This window comes from Nelumbo lutea, chromosome 4 (assembly GCF_056320005.1).
Source record: "Nelumbo lutea isolate HS-2025 chromosome 4, American lotus-T2T, whole genome shotgun sequence".
NCBI classification, from domain to species: domain Eukaryota; kingdom Viridiplantae; phylum Streptophyta; class Magnoliopsida; order Proteales; family Nelumbonaceae; genus Nelumbo; species Nelumbo lutea.
The window spans coordinates 38,821,327-38,841,402 of NC_142687.1; the positions used below are offsets into that span (position 1 = coordinate 38,821,327).

Consider the following 20,076-nt stretch of genomic DNA (forward strand, 5'->3'; position numbering starts at 1 on the left):
AACTTTGCATGGAAATTAAAGAGGATAAAAGGGAAAATAAAAGAGTGAAACAAAGAGCATTTTGGGAGGGTAGAGGAAATAAAAGATAATATAGTGAGGAAGATTGAGGAGCTTGACAAGAAAGAGGCTATCAGAAGATTATCAGAAGAAGAGAGAGAGGATCGATGGAAAATCAAGCAAGAATTGGAAGAGATTTTAAGGAAGGAAGAAATATGTTGGAGACAGAAGTTAAGGTGTCAATGGATTGTTGAAGGAGATGGTAATACTAAGTTTTTCCATGCATATGCAAATGGAAGGAGAAAGAAAAATTTAATCTTTAGTGTGGAGGAGGGGGGTCAGGAAGTAAGAGAGAGTCAAGAGATCACAAGGATCTTTGTTAATTATTTTAAGGAAATCTTCACAAGCTCAAGTGGGGTGACAGCAGAGCTACCATAAATGGAAGGGGATAGGCTCTCAGAAGAGTAGTCTCTGTTTTTGGAAAGGAACTTCACTTTGGAAGAAATTAAGAATGCAATCTTCTCCATTGAAAGATCAAAAGCCCCCGGGTCAGATGGATTTTCAATGGCCTTTTATCAAGAATGTTGGGATTGGCTAAAAACTGATATTTTGGAAGTGTTCAATGAATTCTTTCTCAAAGGAGAGGTGCCTCAAGGGGTGAATGCCACTTTTATCGCTCTTGGCAATAAATCCGATTGAAAAATAAGAGAAAAGAGGAGAGAAGAAAAAGAGAAGAAAGATTGGAGGTGATGGAATAGTGTTGGCGGCACTAGCTTCCATTAGAATATAAAGGGCGACAAAAATAAAAAGGGAAAAGACCCTTATGCCCCTGCTATAAGTGAAGTACAATAACAGAAAAAATAAAAAGGCTTTAACCAAGCAAATAGACCCTAACAAAATAAAATAAACTATTTCAACACTCCCCTTCAAGTTGGAGCATAGATGTCAATCATGCCCAACTTGTCACACAAATCATTATGTTGCACATGATGAAGACCCCTGGTGAAGATGTTTGCAAGTTGTTTTTCTGAGCTGACATATGGAGTGCACACTTCTCCATTCACAAGTTTTTCTCTAATAAAATGCTTGTCCACTTTGATGTGTTTCATCCTATCATGGAGGACTGGATTAGCTGCAATGTTGATAGCAACTTTATTATCGCAATAGAGTGACATAGGGTTGCTAACTGCAAAACCTATTTCACCTAACATGTTTCTTATCCACATGATTTCAGTAACCCCATGAGACATAGCTCTGTATTCTGCTTTAGCACTAGATCTAGCCACCACACTTTGCTTCTTACTTTTCCATGTGACCATGTTTCCTCCTACAAAGGCACAATACTCAGAGGTAGACTTTCGGTCATCAATTGCCCCTACCCAATCAACATCAGTATATACTTCCACCTTTAAATGTCATGTTTCTGCAACAGCAAACCAGCTCCAGGAAACTTCTTGAGGTATCTAAGGATCCTCTCTGCAGCTCCAAAGTGAGTTTTAGGATTGTGCATGAACTGGCTAATGACACCCACTGCATAAGCAATATCAGGCCTAGTCATAGACAAATACAAGAGTCTCCCTACAAGTCTCTGAAACTTCTTCACATCTTTCAAGAACTCTCCTTGACTGTCTCCCAGCTGATGGTTAGGTTCAATTGGTGAGTCAATTGGTTTCACCCCTAGCTTGCTTGTATCTTCTAGTAGATGTAGTATATATTTCCATTGGGAAATAAAGATGCCCTTGTGAGAGCGGGCAACTTCAATTCCAAGGAAATAACGTAAGGGGCCTAGATCTTTCACCTCAAATTGAGTGGCTAAGAATTTTTTAGTTTCTGTATTTCAACCTCCCAATCTCTTGTAATCACTATGTCATCCACATACACAATTAAAGTTGCAATTTTTCCTTCACCTTTCTTCACAAATAGTGTGTGGTTTGATTGACATTGTTTGAACCCCATTTGTTGAACTGCTAAGTGGAACTTACTAAACCAGGCCCGAGGTGATTGTTTCAATCCATATACAGATTTTTTTAACCTGCACACTTTCTGTTCACTACCTTTGGCACAAAAACCTGGAGGTTGGGTCATGTACACTTTTTCCTCTAAGTCGCCATTCAAGAAAGCATTTTTAATGTCCAATTGGTGAAGTTCCCAGTCAAGATTTGCTGCCAATGAAAGAAGAAACCTGATAGGGTTCATCTTGGCTATTGGAGCAAAAGTCTCTGCATAGTCCACTCCATATACCTGTGTAAAACCTTTTGCCACCAGTTTGGCCTTGTACCTTTCAACAGTTTCATCAGCCTTGTGTTTCACTGTGAACACCCACTTGCAACCCATTGGTTCCTTCCCTTTAAGAAGATCCTCCAACTCCCAAGTGCCATTTTTGTGTAATGCATCAATTTCTTCCTTCATTGCATCTGTCCATTCAAGTTGGATAAAGCTTTTTCCACATTCTTAGGAATAGGTATACTGCCAACAAAAGAGAGGAATGCATAATATGAAGGTGAAATATGGTCATAGGACACAAAGTGAGAGATAGGATGATTAGTGGGACAAGATCTAACACCCTTTCACTTAGCAATAGGAACATCAAGATCATTAATGACAGGGGAATTAACATTGAGAGGTATAGGCATATCAATAGGATCTAGTGTACCTGGCTGATGAGAAGGATCTACCTCCAGCGAATCCGATGGTGTTGGTTGCATAGTGTCAGGTTCCACGACTCTTGAACTTTGCTGGCTTTTGTAGCGGCAAAGAAAGACATGGAATGGAGGATCGGGTAGAGGAGGTAGTTGAGTCTGAGCCTATTTCTCCTCAACCCTACTCTCCCCCTAAGGAGAAACCGAGAAGAAATGTTGATTCTCAAAGAAGGATACATTGATGGAGACATAGTACTTGCGTGAGGTGGGATCATAGCAACGATACCCCTTTTGGGATAAAGGGTAACCAAGGAAAACACAAGGAATAGCACGAGGATCAAGTTTACCCCGAGTAGGGGACAAGTTATGAACAAAGCAACGACACCCAAAAACACGCATTGGAATGGGGGACAACGGAGCTGTAGGAAACAAAAGCTGATGTGGGTCCTTATACTCTAGTAACTAAGATGGCATATGGTTGATGATGTACGTGGCACATAGAACTACATCCATCCAAAAGCGTTTCGAAACATTCATATGGATTAACAAGCCACAAGCTACTTCGAGAAGATGATGGTTTTTTCTTTCAACAACACCATTTTGTTGGGGTGTCCTAGCACAAGAGCTTCATTGAAGAGATCCACTTGAAGCAAAGAATTCCGTGAGATCACTATGGAAGTATTCCTTTGCATTGTCCGACTGGAAAATATGAATTTCAGTTTGGAACTGAGTGAACACCATGTGTTGAAAATCTTTCACAATTTTAGGCACTTCATCTCTAGATCGCATAGGGTAAACCCAAGTGTATCTAGAGTAATCATCGATCAAGGTAATGAAGTACTTATACTGCAGTAGGTAGAGTAACAGGGCTCCAAACATCAGAATAGATAATATGAAACAGAAATTCAGATCTTTTAATTCTCAAAGGAAAAGAACTTCTACAATGTTTACTCAATAGACATGTCTCGCATTGCAACTGACAAAGACTCAAACAACTTTGGAAACACAACTTTTAATGACTCAAAAGAAAGATGACTAAGACGACTGTGCCATAAATAGGCTTGGTTCTCACTGAACGAACTCAAGGATTTTGTAGCCACAAGACCAATTTTATTCTCCAACACGTAGAGACCATCCACCATGCTTCCTCTACCAATCGTCTTCCCCGAGGCCAAGTCCTGAAACACACATGAAGATAGAAAGAAAGTAACTGAATAGTTCAAGGAGTGAGTAATACTACTAATGGAAGGCAAATTTATAGGTAATTTAGGAACATGTACATTAGAAAGGGTAAGGCCGAGTGGGAGAGATATGGTTCCTTGGCCAGCTATGGTGGAGAAAGAACCATCAGCTAGTCTCACTTTATCTCTCCCAGAGAGAATGTTGTATGCCTGAAATAAATTTGACTTACCGGTCATGTGGTTTGAGGCTCTAGAGTCAATTACCCAAGGAGAATCAGAGGTATGAGATGACACATGGAAGGCAGTGGTAGTGTTACCTGGTGTAGATGCGAAAGAGGTCGAAGGAGTAGGACTAGAATCCATCTGGCGAATAGTCTTACCATATAACTCCAAATGGTTGCGAAAGGAGTTGATAATCTCTTCCTTAGGGTCAGAACTGGGATGCCTTTCCTGAGTTACCATGGGACCGGTCTCTTGAGATGCCATATTGGCTGAGTTATACTTTTTTTGATTCTGTTGACTTGGTTTCTTACCCTAATCAATTGTTGACTTCTTACCCAAATCCTGTGCCCATTTAGGTTTTCCATGGAGATTCCAACATGTATCTCTGGTATGTCTTGTCTTCTGGCAATGAATGCACCAAAGTTTACTCTTGTCATCTGTTCTCTTTTGAGAATCACCCTTCTTAAAAGAACCTCCGACATTAGTATCTGAACTTCCCCGGACAGTTAGGGCAACTGCCTCCCCCTCTGTACAATTCATCACACTTCTTCTACTCTCTTCTGACTGAACTAAGGCATAAACCTCCTGAACTGATGGTGAGTCTTTACTTCCCAAGATCTGCACCCTAATGGACTCATATGAAGGATTCAGCCCCAAGAGAAAAGCAAATACCCATTGCTGAGAGACAAGTGACTTGTATGCCTTTGCATCTTCATCACACTTCCAATTCACATTTTGATAGTGATCAAGTTCTTTCTAGATCGATGTCAGATTTGAATAGTAAACCGAGAGACTCCTTTCCCCTTGCTTACAAGTAGGGGATTCAACTTGCAGTTGATATATCTTGGCATAGTGTCTCTGCTCTGAATAGGTGGACTTTGCTTGTTCCCATATTTCATAAGCAGTTTCAGCCCACATAAATGTCTTTCTTACATGTGGCAGCATGGAAACCAAGAGCCATGATATCACCATACTATTTTCTTGGTTCCACCTATCATATTCAGTACTTCTGTTTTTTGGTTCCTTTACTTTCCCATTGATGTATCCTATTTTCCCCCTAGCAATGGTTTTGACTTTTATTCCCCTAGACCATTCAAGGTAATTCAGACCGTCAAAGGGAATAATAGCCATGGGGAAACTCATATCCATTCCCCCACTAACTTCATTTTGACTTCCTGAAACCCCTGAAGTAGCAGAATTCTTAGATGACATGGTCAACACAGAATTTTAGTCTAAACTCTCAACTTAGGATCCCTTCTTATATCAGAAAAAAAGTGTTTCACACACAACAAGTGACTAGTCCACACACACTTCAGTTTTTGACTTAATTTGTGCACAAGAACAACACCTGTTTCTAGAAAAAAAAGGTGTGACCAAACTGATTTTCAGACCTGTACGGGATAACAGTCCCAGCCTACTAATTTTCCAGAAGGTCTACAAGCATTGATCATTAAGAGAGATCCTTACACATGAAATCAAGCCAAATAGCAGAGAAAACAGGTCATCCGTGACCTACAGTCACCTTTTCACAGGTACAGGATTACACGATCCAAAACAAAAAGAGGTATAATCCTCACAAGGGTCTGACGACATTCAGTAGTTCAGATTCATTTTTTTTTTCTCTTGGTACATGAACAAGGAAAGAAATAAAAGAAAAAAAATAGGGCTGTACCAGTCGCAGATTTGATTCGATCAACCCAGATTCAATCCTCTGTTTTGCCCAAATTCAGCAACTTGAAGAAGAAACTTGATCTCCCAGATTCAATAGCCTTGCTCTGATACCATCTTGGCAATAAATCCGATTGAAAAATAAGAGAGAAGAGAAGACAAGAGAAGAGAGATATTGAAGGCAATGGAACAGTGCTGGCGGCACCATCTTCTATTAGAATATATAGGGCAACAAAAATAAAAAAGATAAAAGACCCTTGTGCCCCTACTGTAAGTGAAAGACAATAACAGAAAAAATAAAAAGGCTTTAACTAATCAAACAAACCCTAACAAAATAAAATAAACTATTTCAACAATCACTTTAATCCCGAAGAGGAGGGAGGCCAAAACCCCTAAAGATTATAGGCCAATTAGTCTTGTTGGGAGTATATATAAAACTATTGCAAAGGTTCTCTCAGAAAGGATTAAAAAAACGTGCTTCATCGATCATTTCACCATTCCAAGGTGCCTTTGTGGAAGGTAGGCAGATTGTAGATCAAATTTTAGTAGCCAATGAGTGTGTTGTAGAAAAAAGAAAGGGTAGAGGAAAAGGGTTGGTGTGTAAGGTGGACCTAGAGAAAGCCTATGATATGGTTAACTGGGAAGTGCTACTTCAAATGTTAGAAAGGTTGGGTTTTGGAACGAAATGGAGATCTTGGATTAGAGGATGTCTAAGTTCTGTCCATTATTCAATTCTTATTAATGGAGTAGCGAAGGATTTCTTTCCGACTGAGAGAGGAATTAGGCAAGGAGATCCCTTATCCCCTTTTCTCTTCACTTTAGTGGCTGAGGTGTTAAGCAGAATGGTGGCGAAAGCCGATTTCCAAGGTTTGTTTAGAGGGTGGAGGATAGGTAGAAATCAAGAGGTTGTTACCCACCTTCAATTTGCAGATGACACAATCTTCTTTTGTGAGGGAGGTAACGAGGAAGGTGTGGTCAACCTAAAGCTGCTATTGCATAACTTTGTGGGGATGAGAGGTTTAAGGATAAATTGGACCAAAACAGGCATTGTAGGGGTCAATTTGGAGGAAGGGGAACTTAATAGATTTGTAGAGATTTTGGGGTGTGAGATTAGAAGTTGGCCAATTAGCTACTAGGGGTTATCTTTAGGTGGTAACCCTAGGTCAAAAGGTTTTTGAAAGCCCGTCATTGAAAGATTTGCTAGGAAGCTAGCTCTGTGGAGGAGGAATCTCATCTCTCTTGGTGGAAGGATAACATTGATTAGAGCCATGTTGGCAAACCTCCCTATTTACTTCCTCTCAACCTTTAGAATACCTTGTAGAGTAGCAAGGAGGTTAGAAAAATACATGAGAGATTTCCTTTGGGACCCAGATGAGAAAAGGAAAGCTCACCCGATTAATTGGGATCAAGTTAGAAAGCCCAAGGATAAAGGGGGTTTGGGAATAGGAAATATTTCACTTAATGGTTGTGGAGTAGCGAAGGAAATGGTTGGGATGCAAAAGTTGCGCCTCATGTTTCCTCATCTTCTCCTTAAAAAGCAATTTATGAAATTTACCCAACATTCCTTAATTCCATTTGGTTCGATGTGGGCCAGGGTAATAAAGTTCGGTTTTGGGAAGACCTTTGGGTGGGAGATAGTCCACTCAAAGACCTCTTCCCTGACCTATACACTTTGTCAAACTTCAAAGGGGAAACAATAAGCATTTTGGGTAATCCTGGCCCAAATGGGGTCAATTGGAATCTGGGTTTCAGGAGGGGCCTCAGGGAAAATGAATGTGTCTCTTTAATTCAACTGCTGGATCTAATAGGACAAGTTCATTTGCACCCATCCTTGGAAGATTCTAGAATTTGGAAAGGCTCCTCAGATGGACTCTTCTCTTGTTCCTCTTTCTTTAGTGTTCTTGCCACACCTAGCAACCCTATGGGGGACTGACTTGTAAAAGAAATTTGGAGTAAGCCTATTCCCCCCAAAATTCAAGCCTTCTGTTGGGAAAATTTCCTTGGCAAGGTTAATACTTGTGATATGCTGCAGAAAAGAAGGCCTTTTGCTTGCCTTTCTCCTCACATGTGCTCCCTTTATAAGGAAAGTGGTGAGACCTTGACACATCTATTATTATCTTGTTCCTTTGTGCATCATATTTGGGAATCTTTGTCTTCTTTTTGGTTGCAGGTGGGTTTCCCCTCAAGATGTGGCGGGACTTTTCAACCGAGACTTTTTGAGGCAATCAAAGAAAAGAGGGAAGGTTATGTGGAAAGCTACAAAGGCAGCTATTTGTTGGGTGATATGGGAAGAAAGGAATAACAGAATATTCTTGGATAAGAGTAGAACAATGGAGGAGGTAATTGACACGATCAAAGTTAAAGTAGCTCATTGGGTAAGATCTTTGCATATTTTTCAAGATTTCTCAGTCACAGACATTATAAGATGCTGGACAGAAGTAGCGCAATCTTCAAGAGCGAAAGAGAGAGTAATGATGGAATGGAAACCTCCAGATGGTAACAGAATTAAATTGAATTTTGATGGAAGCTCATTTGGAAATCCAGGATTGTCAGGTATCGGGGGAGTAATCAGAAATTCCAAAAGGAGAATACTAGCATTATTCTCTGGACCTATTGGCATGGGCAACTCTCTAAAAGCTGAGTTAATGGCATTGCTACAAGGATTGAAGATAGCTAAGCAACTAGGAATGAGGCATATTGAGGTTGAAGGGGACTCCAAGGTGATCATTTCGTGGGCTAAAAACAATAGAACTACTCCGTGGACTTTCAAACAAGTGAAAAGGGAAGTGGAAAATGTTGCAAAGGAGGTAGAGGCTGAATTCAAATGGGTTAGAAGGAGTGCAAATGGGCTAGCTGATTATCTTGCTAAACAAGGGGCTTTGAGGCAACAATTGTTTTGGGCTGCAATGTAAAAAGGGATAGAAGTATGTAATAGTGTGGGAGCTCTAGTCCCATACACAAAGTTGTAAAACTTTTTAACTCTAATTTCAAATAAAATTCTCCTTTGTTGAAAAAAAAAAAGAATGTAGAGTTTTGAAATTGTAATTTGGAAGGGTGGGTGTGAATTTGGGTCATACCAGGCCTGAAAATCGAGGCTCTATTATAAACATCAAGAATCCAATTTCTAGCTTAGATGATTTGGTAGCATAAGACTAGAAGATAGTTGTGTCAAAAAGGTTCAAGACCCCTAAAAATGTTTGGCTAGTTAATATTACGGAGGCCTTCGTTTTGATTGAGAACCATTTTATGGGGAGCTGGTCCATGTATGCCTTCTAAAAGGGTCTTTAAGAGGAAGGGTGTTAAAAGAAATTCTCAAATTTCTTAGGCCTGGTGGTTGCCTGTTCTCAATTATCAAGGTTCTACATTGAATGATGTTGTGGCAGAAATGTTGACAGTGGCTGATGTTGGGAAAAGCTTTGAAATAGGGACTAAGAGGATGCTAACTGAAGGAGTGGGCTTGGCTTCTAATTCAAGTGTAGACAATAGTTTATGTTCAGAAAACGTGATAGATTCAATGAAGTGTTCTAAATCTGAACCCATGATCTCGATTGAAGAGGTGCACCAGGCAAAGAAAAAACTCAGATATTAAGAAGGTCGCTCATTAAGATGTCAAGTGAGCAAAAGTTTGGGGTTATTCTTTTTAGGTGGCGATGAGTTTTCTAGAAAAATGTTTGTGGAGCTTGAAGTAAGGGAGTGGACTAACAGTTCTGAAAATTTAAATAAGTCCAGAGTTTTGTCTGAACATGATCCCATGGATGACTTGGTTAATGTCTCAGAATTGGTTTTTTTGGGGAGCTGTTTATTTTTATTTTTTACAAGTCATAGTTCTGCCCTTTTTTTTTTTTTTGATAGTGGGGAGGTTGGTTTTTTAGATGGTTGAGAGGCAGTTCTAGGTCTGTCAGTTGTTTTTGTTTCATGATTTCTTAGCTGTTTATTCTCTTGAGCTTTAATCGCATGGGTCTGAATTTCCTTAGAGTCTGTGCTAGGGGTAGGATGTCCTGTAGTTGGGTGAAGGTAGATAGAACTGATGAAGATCATTTTGGGGTTTGCCCAAGTATTCTTGTTATTTGGCATATGAATTCACGTGTTGCTGTGTTGGTTTGCTTGGGCTGCAAAGCCTATATACTGCATGTATACCTTTTCTTTTAATGATTTACCTTTCATGTTACAGTCAAATAAATAGATAAACACACACACACACACAAAATTTCCGAATTGAAAAAGCTAGTTGGTAAAATACAGATATATTTATTGAGGTAGTCATCTTAGTAATGATGCCCCCAAATACAAATTCAACCTTCCTACACCCATCTAACTGGCCCACTAACTAGAGAGTTAGATGATATCTGGACCATTTGAATGAGATGAATAGAAACCAGAGCTATTAGATCATTTTCAAGGTGCCAAGATGACCCTATGTCACGGTCTGACACAGGCTTAGCCTTGCCTACGCTTGGCGGGCTTACGTTAAGGGACATCACTGTCATTTTTGCTAGTAAGATTATTGGGGAAACTCATGTCTTCTTTAGGCAGACCACCAAAAACTTAACGTACTCTTTGAGGGGTGGTCGACCTCCTTGGGTGCCTGACCTTAGCACTCTTAGACCAACATCCCTTGCGGGGCGGCCCTGGTTAATGGCTAGCATGGATACCAGGGTTCCTCATGGGCGCACACATGCTCATGGGGACAGTGCATGGACCGGCACTGCGCCTCCGCTCACTGAAGGGAGGCTTGGCATGTGGGCTTGGCTTAATCATGTCCCTACACCTCACCAGCCCCTTGCCTAAGCTGAATGAGCTACCCCGTTGCCCATGGCGCACTGGTGTGTTCTAGACCAGCGGTTTCCTTTCATCATCAGCACATCGGGTGCCTACATCATCGGCATACAGGAGCCCCTCTCATCGGCGCCAAGTCGCCTCTCATCTGGCCGTCCCCCTTTAGCACGTAAGTGACGCCTCCCATGGACCGGAAAGAGCCAACAGAGTGCCCCGGTCATGTGAACTGAGGTCATGATCCAATGCTTTTGAACTTGGTGGAGCCATCTCATCGGGCAACTCCTAGCCCTAAGCACATATAAGGCTTGTCCTAGCCTCCCTTGGCCTGGATGCAACATGGGTTTCTTCCGTTGTAGGTCTACCCCCGTGACACCTAGGCAATAGGTGAACGCTTAGTCGCCTAGTCACTTAGGTGCCCACCTAGGCGTCACCTAGTGTATCAAATGTAACCTTGCTTTTCCTAGTGTTTTAAGGTTTGTTGTGTCCTAGTGCTTCAAGGTTTGTGTCTCAGAAATAACCCTTCTCTTCCTAATGTTTCAAGGCTAGTGTCTAAGAAATAATTATTGCCTAGGAAAAGAAGGGGCTAAACCTTTATATTTTTCATAGAAAAAAGAAGAAAAAAATCAGACAAATAAGGAAAAGGAAAGGTAAAGCACCTCTTTTTGTCTGAAAAAAGAAAAACCAAAAAAACCCTAAAAAATAATGAAGGAGAACTTGTCTCAAAAAAAAAAAAAGAATGAAGAAAAAAATCGAAAATTGCGATGATAAGAAAAAGTTATCAAATAAAGAAGAAGAAGGGGTATAGCCCCTGTTGTGTTCCAAAAAAGGACAAGAATCATAAATTTAAGAAGTAGAAAGGGTTATTTCCTATCTTAGAAAAAGAAGGTGCTGACAGCAGGAAGAGGGAGGAGAACATATCTGCAAACAATTGGTGCTCCTTGTTTACAAGCTGAAGACATCGTCTTCGATTCTGATTGCTCTAAGTCTTCATTCCTCAAGCCTTCGAACTTCTCTATCATTTGAACCCTAAGAAAGCAAGAATCTAACAAATACATGTTGGTTTATGAGGTAAAAAAGAGAGAATGTTACGGTGTATCACCACTTATCTTAATATTATGAGCTCACAGTATAAAAATATTGTAAAATAATGTAAAGTATAATATAAAAATTGGTTGGCATTTAGGCAAGGCAAGCAATAAGAAGTGCTTAGTTACCTAGGCGTTGCCTTGACAACTATGGTCTAGATCCTCTCATCAAGTGTCTAAATCTTTAAGGGATTTCACTGCCTTCTAATAAATATCCAATTACCACCTAAGAGTCTTCTTCCGATTCCACTTGCCGGTAGCTCATTGTTGACATGAGTTTTATTCCTTGAAGCAAGGACTTTAGTTCTGCATGTCACCTGAACTACTTGACACTTCATGCTTTTCCATTGTCAATTGTATCTCCCCGAGAAACCTTTGTGTTCTATCAGAGTCAATTAACACCTTGTAGATTGTTTTTCCTCCTATAGTGTCTCTAGTTAGGAAAATAATGTAAATGGCCACATTTTCCTTGACATACATCAAAATTTCTTCTTGATTCTCTTGTTTTTTTTTTTAATCTTGGCATGGCCTAGGTAGAGATAGAGCTAAACATTGGGCTGTCTTGTAGTCAATTCCAACATATGTATTCATGTTTATTCAAGGAAGACAACTACCAAATTTTGGTAGCTAACGAGTGTGTGGAAGGTTTCAAGAGAAGGGAAAAGGAAGGTTTTGTGTGTAGACTTATCTTGTGAGTTGATAGTCTGGACCTCTTCAGAGGTTGGAGGGTAGGGAAGGAGAGCATAATTGTAGCACACCTGCAATTCGCTGATGATACAATCAATTTCTATGAGAGTGGAGATCCTTAGAAGGCAAGGAATTTGAAGCAGGTGATAAAGTTTGAATTTTTCTCAGAATTGAAGATTAACTTTGAAAATGGTTGTGTGGTGGGGTTGAATCTGGGGGAGGAGGAGCTGGTTGGGGTAGCAAGGTCTTAGGGTGCCCTACAACTAGTTGGCCTCTAAAATATCTATCTATGCCCTTAGGAGCTAATCCACAGGAAGGAAGGGTTTGGAGTCCAATTGTGGAAAAATATACTAAGAAACTGTCAGAACGGAAGAGGGATTATGTGCCTCTTGGGGGTTGAATTACATTGATAAAGCCTACCTTAGCAAACCTTCTAATTTATTTTCTCTCTGTCTTTACAATGCCACAAAGGGAGGTGTTGACAATAGAGAAGGATAATGAGGGACTTCTTGTGGAAGCCTAGTGATGTAAGAAAGGATCACTTTGTTAGGTGGGAGTTAGTATGTAGAAGCAAGGAGAAAGGGGGTTTGGGCTTATTCAATCTTCAAAGGAAGAATCAAGATTGTAGCTTTGTTGGGTAAATGGCTATGGAGATGGCTTCTAGAGAGGGAGAGACTTTGGCACAAGGTAGTAGGGAGCATTCATGGGCGTGTAAATAATGGTTGGGATGTTGGTGTTTCTCGATGGGCACTTTGAAGTTTGAACACTCCGTTAAGGTCTATTAATGGCATTCTTCCCCAATATATAAGCCTTATCAGGTATGATGTGTGTACAGGAGATAGATCTTTTTTGGGAGGATGTCTGGATTGGTAATTCCACTTTTAAGGACCTTTTTCCATCCTTTGTATTCTCTGACCCTTTTAAAATTGAACCCATTCAGAGGTTTATGTCCTTTCCTAGTCGTCAGGTGTCGATTGGAACTCAGGCTTTAGAAGAGATCTTGAAGACCCAAAGCTTGACCATGCTGCTTTATTTCTCAAAACTCTAGACCCGGTTTCTTTGGATCACTCTAAACCTCATAATCATATCTGGTTTCCTAATCCTCTGGGCATGTTTTCCTGTGCTTCCTTCTTTTCTCGTTTGTTTTCTGACTCTAACCTCCAAGGTCCCAACCTTTCTTATGTAAGGAAATTTGGTCCAAATCGATTCCCCCCCAAGTGGGAGCCCTTTGTTGGGAGGTTTCTCTTGGAAAATTAAACACTTTGGATAACTTGCAAAAGAGAAGACCTAATTATGAGTATTTCTCCTAACTGGTGTTTCCTTTGCAAAGCTAATGGAGAAAGTTGTTACCACCTACGTATTTCCTACCCCTTTGTTGTAGGACTATGGGAAAAGATTTTTGGTCTTTTTGTATGCCGGTGGACAATATCTTTGCAGATTGGTGGACTCTTTGACCAGCCACCTTTAGGTGGCCTAAGAGATGAGGTAGAGTGTTGTGGATATGTGCTAGGGCTGCTGTGGTTTGGACAGTTTGGGAGGAATGAAAGGGATCAGACTACTGTCTGGGATTGCTTGTTGAACAGGGCTATCTTTTGGGCTAAAACTTTGGATCTTTTCTCACATTTCTCCTTTGATGACATTTGGAGAAACTGGCAATTGGTTGCAAATTCTTCCTTGGTTAAGGACAAGCCTATAGCACTGTAGAAACCCCCTGAAGAACGTTTTGTTAAGCTAAACTTTGATGGTAGCAGCCTTGGTAACCCTGGGCCTTTTGGTATTGGAGGAGTCTTTAGAAATGTAGAGGTTCAAATTGTTGCTTTATATTCTGGTCCAATTGGAGTGAGAAATATGGTTAATGCAGAGGTTCAAACTGTTCTACAGGGAGTACAGATTGCTAGAGAGCTGAACTTTGAGAGATTGCTAATTGAAGGCGATCCTAAACTGGTAGTTTGGTGGTTGAAGGAGCCGGAGACTGTAGCTTGGTCCTTTAGGGGAGCAATGAGAAGATTCAAATGGCAAGCTTCCAACTTAATAGTGAGAGTTCAGTGGGAGAGGAGATCAGCTAATGGTCTGGTAGATCTTCTGGCTAACTTCCAAATTAGTTCAGTTTGCTTGGCATTCTGTTTACCTCAACGAGAGTTCTTTGAATTCCTTCTTCCTAGAAAAAAATGTAATCTTTAAAGGTGGTTTTGTCAAAGCCGGGCAAAAATGCCAAAGAATCCCAGTATAGGTATGAATGTTCATCTGTATAGATTTGAATGGTCATGATTGCCTGATCTGAATATTAACACTTGGGCATGTCACGCCAATGTGAAGCACTGAAGCAAATTCTCAGTTCCTCGGTGTCTTCCCCATTCTCCTAATCTATGTTTTTTTATGCCTTTTCTTTCTTTTTATTTTTAACATTGTAATGCTGTTAAGAAGATGATTGGAGGTGTAATGATGTGCTATGAAATATTGCAGGTACAACTGAGGAACTAAAGGAGTGTTTGGGAAAACATGGCCAAGCATCATCCAGATCTGATTATGTGCAGGAAACAACCAGGGATTGCCATTGGACGGCTTTGTGAGAAGTGTGATGGGAAGTGTGTAATATGCGACTCTTATGTTCGACCTTGTACCCTTGTGCGGGTCTGTGATGAATGCAATTATGGTTCATTCCAGGGACGATGTGTGATCTGTGGAGGCGTGGGGATATCTGATGCCTACTACTGCAAGGAGTGTACTCAGCAGGAGAAGGATAGGGATGGATGTCCAAAGATCGTAAATTTGGGGAGTGCTAAAACAGATCTCTTCTATGAACGTAAAAAATATGGCTTTAAGAAAAGATGACGAGAGATGTGAACTAATTCCTTTTACTTAAAGGCAACTCCCTCCATTTGTCTTTTTTTTGCTGCCTACTACTCTATGGCGTCCTTACCAACTGATACAGTTCATGATTCATGTATGATGAAAGGAGTACTGTGGGTCAAGTTTGTAAAGGTGAGTTTTTGATATAGGTGGAATTGTTGATCATGTAATCCTGTTTAGTATACTTACTATTAGGCTATTAGCTAAAGCAATATTTAGTAGATTTATTGATTCATATAGACAGGATAGCTGCTTTTCTGAGGCTCCATGGTGCCTCATGCGCTAATGCTTTTTCTGTAATTGATCTACATGTTCTAGATTTCTAGTCAAAATTTTGATTTATTATTTATGGTTTCCGCTATGTTAAGCTATTTTCTAGTGAACCAGTATTTGGGTGAGTTTTGATGTAAATTTGGTTGACTTCTTCTTAGTTGTTCTCTTGGTGGCTTCCGGAGCTGATTGATGGTTGCCGGACTACTCACTAGTCTGACTGTTGGTAGCTAGGTCGGTGTGCTCCGATCAAATTCAATGTCTGGACCATTCAGTATGTTTAAATTTGTCTTAATTTAGATTAATTCTAACCCAAACCTGGTCCGTTGACACCTATATTTTTATCTTCTATCAATGGACCAGATATTGGTTCAATCCAACCCAATCCATGGATGGACTAGGTTCAAACCAATGTCTTGTTGGTACATTCCAATAAATACCTTGGACCATGAAGTCTGGACTGGTCCAATTCAATGTCTTGTTGGTACATCCAATCTGTCCAAATTGATTTTGGTTTGGATGGGGTCCAATCCATAACAGGTTCATTGACAGTTCGGATTTCCTGCCCACATAAATTCTGTCCACGTTTATTACAGCCACACATGGAGAACATTTCAACATCTGCATAGTATTATGCAGGGGGAGATATTCCCAATTCACGGGAGTAGTGTGTTATGGGTAGACGTGGGCAGGAGATTCGGAGTCCCATTGACACCCCTGCTCAAAATGTATACCTGGATTTTCTGCTTGATGGATGCTCTTTAATGAAATCTACAGTTACTTAGCAAAAAAAAAAAAATAATAATAAAAACAAAAATAAAAAGATATGCTTTCTTCTCTTACCAATTCTTTGTTATATGAACTAAGAACTTTTATATGGATAGGCAGATAGCCACTTAAAAACAGAGGAAGCTGATATCCAAGAAAATAGCAAAGCAATCAAGAAAAATGTTGTTATGATGTAATTTTTTGATAGTGGCTTACTAGGTTACCTAATGAAGACAAATAGACAACAGAGAGTTGGAAGTTATAGCTATTGTAGAAGTTAGAGGTGGAAGGAGACTCTTGGATAATTGCGAAATGTTTAGTGCATAATAAACAAGGACCGTGGGCCATGTCGACAAAGAAACATATTGTAGGGACAAAATCAGTTAACACAAGAACCGAGAGAGCAATTTCAATGGACCCAAGGGGCAACAAATAACATAATAGAGTCTCTAGAAAATTGTGGTTGGGTCTTAGTTAGGATGAATGTATGCTGCTATTTTCAAGGTTCAAAATATTGATACGGGTGTATTGGACGAATCGATATCTTTTTTTTTTACTTTTTATTTTCGAACCGGTTCAGGTCTCCACCCTCTTGAACTGATCAGACCCCGATACACCCACTATAGGGGTGTATTAGAGGGGTCTCAGAATGATATGTATCAACCGATACGTGTTGATACTTTGAACCTTGGTTATTTTTAGAAAATTTGCAAAAGCAAATTTGATGATCAGTTGTGTTTTGGGTAAGAGCTATAGGCTTCTATGAGTACTTTTAAGTTGTTTCTTAGGTAAGAGCTGTGAGTGACCATGAGCACCATATAATCAATTGAGGACTTGTCATGGACATGAACCAATTAAAAGTTCCATACTTCCATATGACAAACACTAGAGATTTCACAGGGAATAACAAGTCACAGTAATAATGCAAAGAACAATTACTTCTCTTTAATCTGGACGAGACGATGATACATCCCTTTGCCATATTTAAAGAGAACAACGCAAAGTTTAGACCAAATGATACTGTTTTATTTTTTTTATAGGTCAATGAAAACATATTTGAATTAATGCAGAAAGAGGGATAGATTTCCTCATGAAATACTTACAAAAAGAAGTATCTGTAACTGTGACCTATATATATGATATCCACAAAAAGCTAGCAACCTCCATACATAACGATATCCGAATGAATTATATCATGCATTGGCTATTTGGATGATTCTTCGTAATGGTGTCAATGGGTTAAAATGGATTAAATCTAGATCGTATAATGCTTTTTAGATGAAGGGGATTTATGTTTTATGTCATGCATCGACTGTTTTCCAGTTCAGCAATTGCTTTTAATAATTACCTGGGGATATCCAGTTCAACAAACTCAGATCCATCAATGATTTTATCAAAGATGGATCTGATCTAAGAAAGAACACTAATTTTTTTTTTGATAAATAACAAAAACTTCTATTAAGAGATATTAATATAGAAAAATACAAAGGGAGGGATAAAAACATTAACCCTCGCAAGAGAGCATTTCAGATTACAATGTTGCCCAGAACAGAAAGAACACTAAATCATCAAGGTAAATACAAATACTCACAAGATAGTAATCAATTATACAAATATTCACAGGATAATCTTTCATTTGGCAACAATAGTGCATACAGATCTACAATTTTCTAAACAAAATAAAATAGCATTGGAAACAATTGAAAACTCACATTGCAAAGATCAAAGACGTAGAGGTTCTCCCAAATCCTCCATTGTGAAATGCTTATTAGAATGGGATTGAAGAAACAAAGAAATACAAATGTGAAACCGTCCCGAATCCTAGCCTCCTAGAATCTAAAGTTCACTGGAAGAAGCTGGAATCCACGTCGTCCGTTGGAGATTAGATAAGAGAGAGAGAGAACAGAAAAGGAGGAAGAAAATTTTATTTTTTCGGGGGGCTTTGGTATAGCCGTAGGCAATTTAGTTTTTAGCTGCAGTTTTAAATGATTGCCGCCGAAGACTAACTATTTACCTGCCAGCTAAAAAAATGCTGCTAATGCCCAAATTTCCTATAATGAATAGACTTCTTGCATCAGTCCATAACGGTTTTCATTCTCCATGGCACTTCATACTTCCTCTTGAGGCATGAAATGACAAGAAACGAATCACCTTCGATTGTAAAAGGATGATTTTTGAAATTAAATGCAACATTATAGGCTCCCATGCGGCACAGGCTTCAATTAAATTAATTGAAGTAATACCAATGTAATAAGCTTTGTATTTTAACACATCCCCATACTTATCTCCAGAAATACAATCAATTGTACATGAGCCATTACTCATACAAAAGGCATCAAAATTAATTTTAATCTCCTCCTCATTAGGTTATCTCCATGACACAGTTTCAAATTCTCACTTTCCCTATCCTACATCATGGTTAAGGCTTCTGTGCATTTTCGTTGAAGATCTTTTCATTTTCATTCTTCCAAAGGAACCAAAGAATGAAAACACAATTTTCGTGCATTAGCTTCACATTCCTCTGGATTTAAGAGTCTCAATTTGTCAGCTTGAGCAAATATCAGATCTCCCTTCCAGTTTCCTAATGACAATGCCAACCCTAGAGCAGGATGAGGACTTTAATTTGCATCATCAACATTAAATTTAAAAGTTGGAGCCAGTTGTGAAATAGGAGATACTGTAGATGGATCAAGATCAGCAATTTGAGCATTAGCTTGGAAGAGAATAATTGTAGGAGGATGGAAAGGCTTTTCTTCCATCACTAGACTCTAGATGGGAAGAAAATTATTCCAACTCAAGGAGGGGACAAGGGACTGAATATTAATTATTCTCTATCCAAACCCATCTATCATGCAATTGGTTAACATCAATGACAGGGTGGTTGCAATATCAAGCCAACATCACTAAGGCCTGGGGAATTGAATGGTAGGTACTTATCCAAGGTCTTCTTGTAAGTTGTAGCTAAGCAAAGGGGCTTTCATGAACAGCTATGTTTGGTTTGAAGGAAAAAAGTAGGGAAAGGCAAGGAAATTTTTACAAACTTTGTATAGATTTTCATACCTTTTCCTTTCTTTCCCTACCTTTTCCTTCAAGCCAAACATAGCTAAAGCATTTGCCTTTGCTGATGCTAAGTGTATTGTAAATTTTTTGGAGACTGTAGACTAGAATCCCACAATGTAATTGGAGAGACAAGATTTCTATGGAAATAGGTTATGGCATTTTGTCATCTTTTGCCAAATATGATTTTTTTCTCTTTTATATATAAACGGAAATGTTAACGTAGAAGACCATATTTTAGCCACTATGGCTTGTAGAATGGTACCATTTATTAGGGACTTGATGTAAACTAGTAAACATGCACATTCATTTGCACATAGCAATGTCTTTAAAATAAAACCATTTATAATTCATTGGTAGTTTCTTGTTATAAGTGGATAGTTTTTGGACTATTATACGTGGACATTTTCTGAACATTCATAAGTGGGCAATTTCTAAAGTGAGAGTAAAGAACATTTATACCCATTGTATACTTAGACAAGAGGGGTAAAAAGCATCCAATGAAAATTTCAGAAAGAAGGGCATTCACTCTTTTATAGGCAGTAGTATAGATATGTTTATGCATCTTATAAATGAATGTTGGCAAAAAAGACTATTTTTTGATGCTCAATTTAAGTGCTTTCTCTTCTTTAGGTAATTGGATCTAAACAACTACTAGTAGAAAGTTTTTGTTTTTTTTAATGTATGCTTATTTTCCTTGTTTAGCAATGAGAATATTTTGTTTTTCTAAATTTTGAATGGTCCGACCCAAAGCCTGAGCACAAAATAATGTAAAAATAGAGGTGTAATGTGGGCAGTGCCTTGGGCAGCACGGTTATTTTTAGGAAAATTGAGAAAAAAAATGAAAAATTTAAACTAAAGTAACAAGATAGACGA

At 39.2% G+C, this 20,076-nt stretch overlaps 1 protein-coding gene across 10 annotated transcripts in view; it reads left to right on the forward strand.

The window, feature by feature from the left end:
* LOC148855310 (PHD finger-like domain-containing protein 5A) overlaps positions 1-15,450 on the forward strand; it is a 31,472-nt gene extending 16,022 nt beyond the window's left edge. For all 10 annotated transcript variants that reach the window (XR_016113208.1, XR_016113206.1, XR_016113207.1 and 7 more), the window contains one exon: positions 14,719-15,450. Coding sequence is in view for 7 of the 10 variants with exons in the window: in XM_088985846.1 (XP_088841972.1) it covers positions 14,755-15,087 (333 nt within the window). In the remaining 3 variants the exon portion in view is untranslated. The remainder of the gene's footprint in view (positions 1-14,718) is intronic.
* The last annotated feature ends 4,626 nt before the right edge of the window (positions 15,451-20,076 follow it).